The sequence below is a fragment of the Falco rusticolus genome, chromosome 14 (genome assembly GCF_015220075.1).
Source record: "Falco rusticolus isolate bFalRus1 chromosome 14, bFalRus1.pri, whole genome shotgun sequence".
Lineage (NCBI taxonomy): Eukaryota > Metazoa > Chordata > Aves > Falconiformes > Falconidae > Falco > Falco rusticolus.
This window is the reverse complement of record NC_051200.1, coordinates 2,762,985-2,778,101: the sequence shown is the minus strand read 5'-3', so window position 1 is coordinate 2,778,101 and position 15,117 is coordinate 2,762,985. Positions and strand designations below refer to the sequence as shown.

Genomic DNA, 15,117 nt, shown 5'->3' with positions numbered 1-15,117 from the left:
TAGCTGCATCTGTGCTGTTACCTAAGGAGGTATCATAATTCAGTGCGGAATCCAAACGCTTTGGATTCTTGACTTCTGTTTTAAATATCCAAGTCACTCCACCTATAACCTTCTACAAACAGTAAACAGAAATTATTCTGTACAGGTGAGCCATCTTAAAACACCTCTGAAAAGTGCTAAACAAACAAAAATTACAGTCCAGCAAAATTCATCTATTTCCCTGAAGCCAGTAATGTTTTTAATTGCTGAGCAAACATTTCAATGATTTCCCTCAGCATTCTGCTATTAATATAAACCGCAGACAAGTCGAGACTGTATATACAGTTCCAGCTAGAATGTCTTTAACAAGAAATAACTAAAAATTTTCCAAGAAACAGAAAAGAAACCAAGAAATAAGTTAGTTTAACAGGAGGAATGGAAACTTTGTAGATGGATCTCCCGCACCAGATTTACAGTGAACTACATATATCAAAAAAGACAGAAAATTAGGAAGGCTCAAAATTGGGTACTATAAAAAACACAAAAACATTCACTAGACGCCGACAGATTTACAAGCAAGACTCTTCACAAGCAGCAATTACACAGAAATTTTTTGAGGCATCAGTGCCAGTTCAAGCAGCTCCTCTCATTTATTTCCCTACATCCATCCCCTGCTTCCAAGTACCTCTTCTTCCCCCCACTATCTCCCCTCAAAACACCCAAACCAAACCTATACACGAGCATAGCTATCTGTAAGGAAGATCTGCTGATACAGCACTCTCCAAACGCTACTTCAGCTCTTCACTTACATCATTTTGATCAACACTGACTTTGGGTAATAGCATAATAGGAGATTATAACCTACATACTATGTAAATACGCAAGAAGAGGTGGTGCTGGTTTTGAAAAATTGTCGGTCTTGAAATCAGAACTGACTGCTAAGAGTGAGGTTCCTCTACTCTTACATTATGCGTGTTTCGAGACTAAGGAAGGGATGTGCGTAAAATCTGCAAGCTTGTGAAGTTCAGTTTAAATTTCTCTGAACAGTCTTCTCACCTCCCCCATGATCTCCAATATGGTATTAGAGAAACACTGGAGAAACAGACAACTAAGGCACCACAACTTGCAAAACTAGTGAAACTAGACAACCTGAATACTCCTGTCTGTAAAGCAACATATGGAATAAATGTCTGAATAAAGAAATGAAAGCATAAGAATTGTAATTTTTACTAAAATTATGCTATAGAGAATTTAATAACCTATCATAAACCATGTTGCAATTCAACTAAACCACAACCTGTATCCACATGTATCTACCCATTTAAGCTAACAGGTGACACATGTCTTTTTTCAAGGGCTTCGTTGTATCTTCTGCCCAAACTTTGTAAAACCAAGGTTTCCTGAATAAATCAAATGCTAAAGTTAAAGTCAATCAGCTATAGAAGCTAAATTAACCTAACATTTAGTTGCAATGTTTCTGAAATTTCTTGTCAGAGAACATTTCAAATTAGCGTATCAAAATCATAAACACCAAAACAGGACTCAAATTGTGGGAGGAATCAAAAATCACAAACTAGTCAAAAATAGTTCTGAAGATGCAAACTTGCAGATTAGTAATACAGAACACATTGAAGTAGCGCTAGAAAATGCACATGCCTAGCATACCACCATAAAATAACGACATTGCAAACAGTATAGAGTGACTTATCACAGGAGTCAATGTGGGGGGGAGGGGGAAGGAAAAAAAAAAAAAAAAAAAAAAAGCACTTTACGGTGACAGCACAAACTGGCCTTGGTCACGTTTCAGGATAGAAATACATGACATGTTCATGAGTGAGGCTGCATAACTGCAGTCAAAGTCCAGCTACTCACAACCCGTGATCTTTGCAACTAAATTCACAAAGAGCAAATTAACCAACTGGGGATCAAATCTAGAGCAGCATTAACTGTGTCTTGCTGTCACATTTTCCCACTGCCACTAAAAGATTTTTGTACCTGGACAAATACTTTTGCCTCTGATCACACAAATATTTGCTCATAAGAAACAACACACACTTCATAGTTTTGGAAACATAAAAGTCACATTTCTCATCTAGAAATAAAATCTAACCAAAGTGGCAAGTGTCCCAAGTATGAAAATTTATATTTAATTATTTGGGGAATCAAGAGAGATGCATTTCTCCTGGGGTGCCACAAACTATTCAGCATTTTACAGGACTTTACACACCTACAAACATAAGAAAAGCAATAGTTTTGCTCAACTATGACATACACTGTGGAAGCAATTAAAAAATTACAAGAAAAAAAATCACTAACACATACCAACTGAGTTTGCCTGGCATATAAAAACTAAGCAAATAATGTACACTAAATACAGCTAAATATAAAGCTTAATGCATGGGATTAGAATTGATTTCTCAGTGCTCGTGCAAGACAAATAAACACATCTTTTAAAACCCCAGAATTACATCCTTGAGACTTCTAGGAGGTCCAAGAAAATGCTCTCAAGGAACTGCTCTGCTACTCCAGTTTAGGAAGAAATGATCAAACGTTCAGAACACAGCTCTCTGAGCAGGAACAAAACACAAATTTATACAGTCAACACATAATTACCCAAGGAGGAAAACATCCCCCTAGTTTAACTAAAGTGGCAATACTGGTTTACTTACATAATTACACTCTCCAAGAGATGCGAATTTAACACTTCCATATTGGTGGGGGTGGTGACAACTAAAGTTTCTGCAACTCGTAATCAGGATTTGTAATTTTCTAGAAACTACTGTGACTTAAAATGTTGTCTCAGAGGTTGGTTGCACTTTTCAAGAGCTCCCCTATTCTGTTCACAACCCCGCTAGCAGAACTGACTGAATCTCGACAGCGAGCAAGCTTAGCTTGGTGCATTTCCACAGTGTCGGCACTAATAGCCAAACAGAAAAATGGGAAGCTGCCTGGCCTAGCTGAACTATCGCCATTTCAGCGGTTCGGAATAATAGACACAGCTAACACTGGCCAAGATGAGCCCAACAGACCAGCAATAAAATATTTTCTGTCATAGCTGCAGTAATTTTACTTTATACATAATAGCTAATTAAAAAAAAAAAGGACCTATCCAAGAACATTTGTGCTCACTGATTTCCATCAGAAAAGACAAAGAAAACGCTTTTAAAAAATGTTTTAAAACGCTTTTTAAAAAATAGCGAATTTTAAAGTATCAAACAAAGCACAGTGAATTGTTAGTATTACAAGTTTTCTTCCACTTTCCATACCAACTCAGTGAGGGACATCACACCAACACTAGATGTGTATGAGATTAATTGAGTAAAGTTTGTATTTACCCAAAGAACACCAAAAGGTCTCTAAGGCAGATTTTGTAGAGTTCAATAAAGCAGAAAGGGACAGTAAAGTAAAAAGCGATGTGAAAAGACCAGTTTCAAAAACTCTTACCTGAGGTAGCTGTCTAGCCAAGTCATCACAGATGAAGTGATCCCACAGTATAGCTGAAAATTTAACTGAATAACCCATCAAAATCAGAACAGAGATCTTATCAAGTCCTCCAGCCTCTAGGTTGTGAGTCCTTTTTGCTCAATAGAGAAGTCTTAAAGATTTATTTCCAGTTCAATACACCATGCAAGTGGAAAGAATAGTAGAAGACTTCTCTTTTTTAGCCAGGTTACACTGCTAACTCATTGCATCACCAACACAACGTACGAAAGATGTATGCTTAGGCGTTATGGCCTCTTATAAGCTCTGCAGTGTGACTATTCCTGCAAAGAAAATTAGTATTTTGCCTGGTTTAGATTTAACTGATTTCAGAAACTGCAAATTTATCAACAGTTTCCAGGGGCTTAAATACTTCTATGCCCTTAAACTTAATTGAATTTGTAATTATTGTTATAGACAAACGGCTTATAGATTGCATTCACTTATCTGACAGGAATTGTAAGAATAATTACTGTTGGAAGATGAAGAAAAGCTATCACTTTCCTGTTCACTGTACATAAACAGCATTACAGTAGAAATTATAATAAGGTGCAGAGCTGAAGAGTTCTTCCGAAGCTATCGATGAACAGAACAGCTGGGAGTGATTAATAGCAACTACATAGCTCAGAACATGAACTGATGAGAGAAATCCATGTCTGGCATTCACATGGTTCTTGCTTCAAGTTAAAATTTTTTCCCTTTTTAGTGCTACAAATTTTACTAAGTTTCAGTGAAATCCTGATCCTCTGCAAAACTTGGCTGAGAATAAGTATTATTACAGACCAAAGCTATCAGTCAAATTTTTTTTATCCTGAACTAACACTTTCACACTTTGAAGAAATTCACACTTCCACTTATAACTATCTGCTTTCTGCTGCTACGAAGGTAACTTTGCAGACGTGGGAATGGTTTTAAGAGCAACGTCGTACTACTTCGATAAGCATTCAAGCAGACCTTATGAGCATGAAGCAGCTGCTGCTGTAGCTTCAGTAAGAAAAGGACCAAATTAGCACAACACTGGGTCAGTATCCTTGCTGTTATTCAGAGCTCTTGTCAAAAATAATCAGGTCAGTGCTGTACTGCTGCTTGAGCAAACAGTGAGCAGAGAGACACTGAAGCTATAGAACGGGGGTTGGGGGGACGGATGACACAAAGCAGATGATGGGGAAGGGTTACGAGTGGGGAGATCCCACCGTCCTCTTTGCAGCAGCCTTCAGAACTGGCGAGGGGAAGCAGAGGAGTTTATGGCATTTTCCATTGCTAAAGCTGCAATTCTACCAAGGATTAAGACAGCACGCAAGCAGGGCTCGGGCAGCTGTCCCACACGTTTTCAAGGGCGCTGGTTTCACATCTGCTTTGACTGGATGTTGGAGCGTCTCACATTAGCACAATCCATTAGCTATTAGCAACTGGATGTATTTTCTAAACCGTAGAGGGGGATGTGTGACATATAGGATAGGCTGGAAGAGAGAAAGAAGTACAGTAAGACAATGACAAGAAACTATGGTGAAAGAAGAGGGACAGTAAGTGCAGATACAAAACCATAACCATTAAAATAGACATTAAAGATGGCTATAGCACAAGCAGCATTTCTGAGGTGCTCTAATTATATACTGGTTTTGAAATTATGCAGGAAAATCCATGCCACAGCAGATTGTCAATGGATTTATAATCATTCTATAACCACTCATTACTAGCTCAACATAATGAGATAAAATACTAAAGATTTGTTTAGTTTCTTAGTAGTACATGGAAATTTAGAGACACCAAAACAGGCAGTGCACTCGTCAAATAAATGCTACTAGTGTTTTTCAAATGCTGAAAAGGATGAAGCAGTTGCTTAAAGTACAAGAAAAGGAAGTAACTAGAAGCACCAAGCCCTTACCTTTTCAAAAAAATACAAACTTGCAGTTTGTTTCTTTTTTTTAATACTAATGATCCTGACAGAATCTACAAGAAGTCTAAGTAAGTCAATTGCTGTGCTTATTTTGGGGTGCTCTGCCATTTTAGATGTTCCATTTACAGTTCATTTGCAGACAGCAGAAGATTTTCAGAAGAGAACTCTTAAAATCCGGATGCATATGTGTTACTGCTCCCAAAGTTCCAGAAATATTCCTAACTGTATACTGTATAATGTTTAAACTGTAGTTTCCTGTGCTTGCCTATATACTTCAGCTGCTTTAGCCCCATCTAAAATACACACAAGACTAATTGCATCAGCAGATTACTTTCAATGAGCCAGAAAGAATCAGATAATTTAAAACACTCTCTATACAGTTCATGGAAATCTGAAGATACAGCCTTTCTTCAAGGATAAATTACTATTTTGTAGCTCAGTGCAAAATACTAATTTCCACATCATATGCTTTTTACACAAGCCTTTTAGCCTTCTCCCATCGCAATTAATATCATTCTGTTCAAACAAAGTAGCTAAAGCACTACAACTTAGGCTATCTCTACACTTATTACAGCTGCATGCACACTCAGAAGCCACGGAGCATGGCTAATATAATAGCCTGATGAAATAAAAATCTCTTACGATATACTACCTCGGGTTCAACACCATACCAAACTCGGCTTCTGGACTGGAACCAGCTTACTCACACTGAGCGCACAGCATGCACCTGCCTGCAAAAGACATTTCCCTTAAAGAAAGGCAAAAAAGGGAAAGATATCTAGGGAGGTATTTCAGTGTCCAGAACACAACTGGTACACAAGTCTTGCTGAAGTCTTTACTCATTTGAATCTTCCTTTTTAACAAATTAAGAGTGGGATAGGATTTAGCATTTGAAAAAAGCTGGGAAGCAGCTTTCAGGGTGTGCAAAAAGGCTTCAAGGGACAGCAGCCCTCAAGATCAGAAAAGCTGGTTAAATATACTACATAACTGAAGAGTGATTTTTAAAAAGTGAACAAACAAACCAAACTACAACAACAACAAAAAAGGGGGGGGGGGGGGGGGGGGGGGGGGGGAGGGAGGACAGAGAGGGAGCAGGGGAAGAACAAGTAGGCCAAGCCAGAGCTACTTACAACCTTTCAGGAAAAAAATCTGAATGAGATGATGCATTTCATAAAGTCTGCCTGCACTTACTTTACTGTATTGGTCATGATAATGGTTCCAGCTTCAGGACTAATAAAATTACCATGTGGGGGAGTGCTGAAAGGAACAGAACTGGGGTTGTATTTCTGAAAGTTTACAGAACATACCGTCAGGATTTTCTAAACACAGAATCAGACGTTGCTTCCCTGTCTTAAAACTCCTTGGCTGCGTAGCACTGAAGTCAGATAAAAAAAGCTGTCAGCTCAGCTATCACTCACTATGCTTTAGGGTTTGAAATTATCCCTTTTCATGCATCCAGGAAGGCTGCTGTTCTAGGCATAACAAATTACGGTAAATTGAACTTTGGATTCCAGCACTTAGCGTGCTTATGCAGGCAAAACAAACTGATAATCTTGAAAGGAGCAGGTATAACAGTGTCACAGACTTTCTAAGACTCCAATTCTGCCAAATACTATAGAATCTTCTTGATCTGCACCATCCTTCAGTGCACACAGGAAAAGCTGGCTTTGCCCACTCTTCAGTAGGCAATGAAGCCTACAAAGCACTCTGGCTACTGCCGATATCACGGAGACCACAGTGAAATTAGAAAATGCTTATTCCAAAATAAGCTTACTACTATGAAGTGTTTAAAACACAACATCTCAATTACAGTGTTTTTACATAAATTAATACAGAAGGCATTGTTAAGCGTTGCATATAAATGTTTATTCAATTAGGAGCTGGTCTTGCAAGGTCCACAGCACCTATGCCACACAAAGGTAAAGCAAGTCATGCAGTCTTGTGCAATTCTGTAAGTTTATGCTCTTTAAAATTAGATAGCAAAGCTAGGCTCCCATACAAAGAACATACGGAAACAATGCTGGATTAAGGGTAGGAAGTACAGAAACTACTGCTTAAGAGTCTCACCCTTTGTAATGTGATACTGTAAGCAGCCGATCTCCCCCTTCTCAGCCACTGCCTCTGAGATTACCAAAGTGTTCACAGCGAGTTCATTCACTTGAGAAGAGCTCCACAAGACTACTCTTGACCTTGGGTTTCTCGCAAATGACCTAGTAACACACATAAGTGTAGCTGTCTTGCTAGTACAGCTCTCTGATATTTGACAGCTTTTTGGCCCCCTACAAGAACAAACACAAACAGATCTACAGGTGTACTCAGTGCCCAGCGTTCACCAGTATTGTTCTTTTGTGAGTTGGAAATAAGATTTTATCATGGCCTTCACTTCAAACAGTGGAGGAACAATACTGTAAGAAGCGAGGAAGTGGATGCTGATGGAAAGCAAAACATAACACTACAGATTTATTAATAGGCTGCAACTTCAGACATTACACATGTACAAGTTAAACAGGCACAGAGGTAGGGCAGTAAAATTCAAACACAGGGCCCATCAACAGCTCTCAATGTGTATATATTCACAACTCTGTGCACAAGAGGTTAAGTGGATAGAATGGTTTGGGTGGGAAGGGCCCTTTAAAGGCCATCTAGCCCAATTCCCCTGCCATGGGCAGGGACATTATCAGGTTGCTCAGAGCTGCATCCAACCTGACCTTGAATGTTTCCAGGGATGGGGCATCTACCATTTCTCTGGGCAACCTGTGCCAGCGTTTCACCACTCTCATCGTAACAAATGTCTTGCTTGTATCTAGTCTGAATCTACCCTCTTTTAGTTTAAATCCATTACCTCTTATCCTATCACAACAGGCCCTACACAAAAATTTGTCCCATATTTCTTACAAGCCCCCTTTGATTATTCACTAGAAAAGGAGCTGAAAATTTGAAACATGACATAACAAACGAAACATAATGACCTACAGTGCAGGCCTTAATTTCGGCAACAAGTCCAGGAATCTCACAAATTGACATCTGTAAGAGCAAATACTGAAAGCCATTTATTTTTTAATAGGAACAAGATATATGAATGCATATAAACACAGATGAATTCAATGTATTAAAAGCATTTGCTCTAAATACTGATTAAAGAACAAAACAAGAGAGATTCAATAATGTAGAGCACCTCTTGAACTATCTACACTCTGCTACCTTAACATATTTCCCCAGGTATTCATACCTCATTTTTAAATTGTAACAGTTCTGTAGTAGAGGTCCCATAGTACAATTAATACCTAGTTTCAACTAATGAACCATATACTGCTCATAGTTTCCTCAGTACTCCATGGCACAACACAGCTAGGATCTTGCATTTTCTCAGGGACAGCTAAGTCATGAAATCTCCAAAGTTTATGGACAATCTGGGATCAAAACAGATACCAGAACAGCAGAAAAAACTCATCTGTGAGGCAGTCCAGGACTCTTGTAAAATCCTAAAAGTCATTCAAAGGAAATCTGTGTACTGCACACCTAAGCCAGTTGTTAACTGCAGGCTGGCTGGCTGGCTGCTTTGCAGAGGCTTACATCTCCAAACTGTTACAAGTCCAAAATCTGGAGAACGCATCAATAACTACACATCAGACAGTACTAACCAGAGTACAAACGGCACACAGAAAAACCTTTCACAAAGCGACCTGCTAACTGATTTGCAGAGGGTCACATACGTTTTTTTCCGCTTAAAACAAAACAGTTTATTCTCAAACTGGGTTTCATGTGCAAAGATAAATATTTGTTTCCTTCAGCTTAACAAGTCAATCAAGAAGCAGAGCACTGCTGGCAACAGAAGTCTGCTTAGCTAGCTCTACTTTTATCCTCCCTTTCCACTTCCTCAGTGACACCATCCCAGCTATAAATGCTAGTTCTCTGACAAAGCTAAAACAAGGTTCTACAAATACAGGTGAAACAGCAGTACAGCAAACATTATACATCAGTGACACAAAAGCCTGGCTTGACCTGAACAGTGTACATTAGTACATTTTCATTTGCCACCTGAATACTTACAAATGATTCAGTTGTCTCTTCTCTAGCACTGAAATTAATAATTATGTCCACGCTATACTGATTCAAAGGAGACTAATAACACTACCACCAATCTGTACACTGGATTTGAGTTCTTCAGGCATGTCTTACTGGTTTAGCTAACAATTAGACATGAATCTAGGGGAAGTGTCCCTAATTAGCCTACTAAGAAACACCAAGATTTCTGCTAACAGCTTACTACAGACCTTTCACAAAATCAGCTGTCAAGAGAGGAAAACATCAGACCTATGCTTCACACCTTGCTCCATTCTAGTGTTCTGTGTTAACTTCTCCAACCAAAAAAAAAGTTACTATCAATGCAACAAAAAAACCTGACTCTTGACTCAAAAACTTAGTTCTACAAGTGATTGTCTCAGCCCAGCAGAGCGCAGCAGGCATATTCTGGATTAGATGAGCCAGTCAAACCCATGGAAATTCAGCCCTCTTTGCTTTGTCTCCTCCGTCAAGAGGAACTGCATCCATCCATGACCATGCATATGCCACAGAACTACAAAGATACTACTTTTAAATATTTCTGAAACAGGAGTTATGCATTTTTCATGAAGGGTAACAAAATGCATCAATAGTGCTTTCTATTTCACTCTGCTGGTTAATTTCGCAGTTGCTGTCAAAAAGAAAACAAAATCTCCTAGAGTCCACAGTAAAGATAAGGGCTGGGAAACAAAATTAAGTCAAAGGGACACAGCATAGAACCAGACCTCTAGTTGGTAGCTCTTGCCTGTGGATGTGTTTTGCCATATGGCGTCAGCAGCCTTACCAAGCAATGAATCATATTCAAATTAACAAGTATTTTCCTACGAGTTTCCGATCTTTGCAATGCTATAGCTGCCACGTGAATGTTATGCAATCGCTGAAAAAGGGACCGTGCTCACATCAAGGAAATTCGACCATCATGAGGCATGAGAGAGCTGAACCACACTACAAAAACCTGGAAGTTATTCTAGGGAAGGAGATATGATTAAATTATAACTGCATTACTGTCTACTAATGAGCTCGGGCATTGAATTTAATTTTTAAAGAGATACTGCAGAACAGTGGAGTGTCTGAGATAAAAAGTCAGAAATACCAGCCCCTGTGATACTGCCTGATTGAGGAGCATGAGAACGTCATAAACCCGTGTTTCAGTTTTCCAGCCTGAAGCACAAATGATGGCTAGAAGTGCTGGTAAAAACTGCATCTTTTACTAAAAAAAAGTAGGGGTTTTTTATTCATTCAGTAGTTTTTACATTATTCACTACACATTAGCATAATCCTGAAGAAAGTAGTTTCCCAAAAAGACTTTTTAGATGTAATGCAATGTTTTTATAAAGAAGGCTTAGGTTTTTCATATTCACATTATGACAAAGCAAACAGCATTCTAACTTACTGCACATTAATTGAAGCAGATGCAAATAAGCTGATTCAATTTTAGAATATAGCATCCCAGACCTTAATTTTCCTGGGCTAGCTAAACAAAAAATAGTAAGACTGACAGCAAATTTAGCTAAACTATACACACACCTAAAATACTGATGCTGAAAAATTCCACAGCATTTGATTAAATAGCTATATAAGAAATTTGGAAGCAAGTTTTATACAATTATTTAGGGCTAGTAGCACTGCTCAACATTTTCTGCAGAGAAATGAAACAGTAAGTTCTCCACTTGAAATAAAACAGTAAGGAGAACCTGCTTCCCCAAAGTTGCAGCACTGTGAAAAGTCCCCTCTTGAAAAAAACCACAGTACTTCAGAAGGGACATTTGCAGGCTACAAGTACCTGCTTAGCTTTCATCTATCATCCCAACCAAAATCAAGGTAAGTACAGGCGCAAAACTAAATTCAAGATTGAGTACGTATAGCCAAAGTCTCAAAAAACAAATCATAAACACTGGAATGGCTGTTTTCAGGTTTGGCTACGCGCTCACAGGAAAATGCACTGCCTTACATGTGCCCTCTTAATCTGAGGCACAGTCAGCTGATCTCAGGAATGCATCCAAAATATTATATGGGATTGAGTCAATCACTTGCCTCTGGGGTGCAGAACTCCACAATGAAGTCATGATTCAGCCACCTCGCATGACCTTAATTTCACCTGCGTTTGTGATGGGCAATTAAAAAATACAAATTGTGTTTTAAAAAAAAAAAATCTGGTGAGATTAGTGAAGTATGAAGTTCTGGGAAGTGCAATGCCAAAAACTTAAGAGATCAGGTATCCATTGCCAGAAATTAAAAAAATAATAATAATAATCTCTCTTGTTAAAGAGTATTACTTAGGAAACTCCAAACATGTGGCCTTGTACAGCACCACTGTGGTTCAGTTCAACTGGATCTCAGGTTGATCAAAATTGGTAGTCAGCACCTATATGGAAAAGAAACAGAAAACCCTGCTCCCTTTATACGCAGGTGAAATCAGTCTGGGCAGGTTGGTATATGCAAGAGTCCTCTCTGACCCTGCAGCCGACTCTCTGGTTTGCTACTGTTTCAAATGAGATCTAAACCTGAAGGTTGACACCTGGAACATTAATTGTTGGCAACACTGGAACGCTGATGTGGGACTATGAAAAACAAATTACTGAAACTGAATACCCTCAGCCTGATTCTACGCTGGATTTTGGCGCTTCAAACGCCTCTTACAGCTTATACTGATTAAACTCCTTACAGGAAGGATCTTTGTCAAATGTTTAGATGGCATATCGTTAATAAGATGCAGTATTTTATTATGAGTCAGCTGCGCTTTGATGCTAGACAAACTACTTGCTGGCCTCTATTTATGCAGCACTGTAACTTCATTAAAAATTCTGCATATTCATGCAATTATCAGTCCCCCTCTTGCTAAATTTTCATTAATATGGATGATACCCTGTTACATACACACACGTGAAATGATTACAGAGCTTTTCTAAACTAGTATAACAACCTTTAAACTGAGCCTAGTTATCACAACAAACGACGGTGATCCGAGCCAGAAAAAGAATTCGGGTTCAGTATTCCCTCCCTGATGGGGGGCAGCCCCTGCCCAGGAGGTGTTCCGGCGGGCACTGGCACACCCCCAGCAGCCGGGGGGTCTCCTCTCCGCAGGGGGCTCTGCGGCCCCCCAGCCCCCCCTCCCCACCCGCAGTCGGGGCCTAATTCCTCCAACCACGCCAGAAGGGCGCGGAACCGCCAGGCCGGCGCCCCCTCCCCGCCCGCCGGGCCCAGCTCCGCCGGCCCCTCGCTCTTCCCCGGCCCCTGCCAGGCCTTCCCGGGGGTACGGGCAGCGGGGCGCCCTGCTGACCCCACAGACACCCCCTACCTATACAGGCGACGGGGCCACCCATAAACCCCAGGGGTTTAGGTATTAATTCTTGTTGCGGCCGGGCCCCCCTCAGCGCGGGGCCGGGGCCGCTCCCGTCGCTGGGGCCGCCAGCGGGGCCCCCGGCCGGCCGCCCCCCGCCGGGCCCCGGCACGGCCCGGGCGCGGCTCTCACCATGGTACAGATGGAGGCGAGTCTCCGGACCGTCATCAGTATTTCCATCCGCCCGACGCGGCCCCGCGCCCCGCGGCCGCCCCCGCTGCCGCCGGCGCCATGTTGGGACGCAGCCGCCCAACTGACAGCGGCAGCCGGAGCCGCAGGTGGAGCAACGGCCAAATGGGGCCGGGCGCCGGCGGTGCGGCGCCCAAATGGCTCCGGGGGCTCCCCGCGCCGCGCCGCGGGGGGTTCCCCCGCCTGTCCACCCCCTCCCCCTCCCAGCCCCGCTCACCTCCCCTCGGCCCCGGAGGGCAGGACGGTGCGGGGTCCCCTCGCTGCGGGGGCCCGGAGGGCGGTGTGTGGCGGGCCGGCATGGCGGCGGCCCTCAGGGTGACGGCAGGGCAGGGCTGCGGCTCCCCCCGGCGGGGGCTGGGGACGCCCTGGTCCGTGCGGCTGCGGGGACGGCGCGGGCCGAGGCTGCTTCGGGGCCTCGGTGGGGCGGGAGCTGCGTGCGGCACCGGCGGGACGGGAGGAGGGCGCCGGACCCGCAGTGATGGGGCTGGGGGGCTGGGGGAGGCCGCCAGGCCCCCAGCAAGGGAAGGCGCGGCGTGCTGAGCCCTGCCTGCCCCCCGGCCCCGCTAGCGGGTGCGAGCTCCCGCAAAAACGGGGCTCGGGACGATGCCCGGCGGGACAGTGGGTTTGCGCCAGGGGGTCCCTCGGCTGCTCTGCACCGCACACCCCTGCTTCAGCAAAATCGGAGAAGGGGCGCTTTCAGAGCAGGGCGCTGCGAGGGACGGCGGCGGCCGCTGTAAACCCGGGGAGACGGGCAGTGGGAAGTGCCGCCAGGTCGCCGTGCAGCGCTGCACGCCCGGCTACCGAAAGCAAATACGCGTGGGGGACCCGTCCCTCGGGAAGCCAGGGCTGGGCAGAAACGTTCGCCATCCGGCTGATCGAGACCCTCAGGTTTGTGTCCAGCCTGGAAGGAGCCTGGCTCGTATTTCACCTTAGCTCTAAGCGGAGCGCTGTGGGAGAGCGCTGAGGCAGGTGGCTGGAAGCCCCCGTTCAGGCTGGCCATGAAGCACACCGCCAGCCGTGGCACGGCCCTTCCCACACACCGCCCCTTGCTCCAGCCCTGACCTTGTGGGAATAAGTGCAGGGAAGGGAGGCCAGTTCAGTTTCCAAAGCACTAACTTTTTTATGAGGCCAAGATGTTTCCATTCTATTTGAGTTGCTCGCCTGCAGTGATGTTCTCTTACACGCATTGTACTTTCCACATCGTCTACTACGGGCTCCCAAGGGAGACTATTCAGCAACCTAAAAAAAAATCTTTATATACTAAAAGTGAAAAAGGACACGTGCTCCTTACAGGGTTTCCATGAATGGCAATGCAACAAAATTAGCAACAGGAAATACAGAAATAGTGGAATCTGTACAGTGTTTAACTAAACTGAACTATATACTTTAAATTATTGCCTCCCTTACAGCCCAAAATAGAATCAAATATGATTTATCATAGCTGTCACAATAGCATCTGAGGATGCTTCCTTCCCTTTTGGCCTCAGGATCAGAACAACTTTGTGCTGGGTACAATTATGGTGCTAAAATGGCAGTCTTGTCCCCAGAAAACATCTTCCAAGGTTAGTGCTAAAGCACACGGCTGAATTTGTAATGCATTTTACCCATGATGGGGCTCTGCACAAGGTGAAGTTGCAAGCACACAGAGAAAGGCTAGTTCCTCATGCACATCACATTCCGTTCTGTTCCTTTCTTATCTCCCGCAAAGAAGCTTTTTATTTGCCTTTCCCAACTATGAGAGTATTTAGTTACCGGGAGCAAAAAGGTGGTTAAAACACTACTTTTGTTTAGCGCAGTGTGAGAACTGGCCTTTGGGCCTCAAGTTTGCAACAAACAAAGATGGTCAGACAAAGCTGCGAAGATCAGTCTGTTGTTTGGAATACATTCAGGAGTGGGGGATGTGCACACGAGCCACTAGCTACGAGTTTTATCACAGCATCTGCCAAAGCGACCAGCATTTCCCCAGCACCACATTTAGCATTTCTACTCAGAAATGAGCTGTACTTCTCCAGCCATGTCGCCAGAATCTCAATAGACTGTACAAAAACGTCTAAGAGAGACTGGAGGCAAATGGTAACCATTACAAATAGACTTTTAGAAGAAATCGCTTTTGCCAGTGCTAGGCAGAAGGGGAAAGGGTGACAACAGTCAGCTTTTCCCCAGCTTGCTG

General features: G+C 42.9%; 1 protein-coding gene across 6 annotated transcripts in view; it reads right to left on the bottom strand.

Annotated features, from left to right (window-relative positions):
- The window catches only part of LOC119157201 (ubiquitin carboxyl-terminal hydrolase 12-like), a 33,502-nt gene extending 19,543 nt beyond the window's left edge, over window positions 1-13,959 (bottom strand). Inside the window, exon 1 of one of the 6 annotated variants that reach the window (XM_037407831.1) lies at window positions 13,876-13,959. In XM_037407831.1, coding sequence (XP_037263728.1) covers window positions 13,876-13,947 — 72 coding nt within the window. In that variant the 5' untranslated portion in view covers window positions 13,948-13,959. Of the gene's footprint in view, window positions 1-12,890; window positions 13,052-13,164; window positions 13,182-13,875 lie in introns of those variants that run through there. The other 5 variants (XM_037407835.1, XM_037407837.1, XM_037407832.1 and 2 more) reach the window with 5 other exon arrangements.
- Between the last annotated feature and the right edge of the window lie 1,158 nt (window positions 13,960-15,117).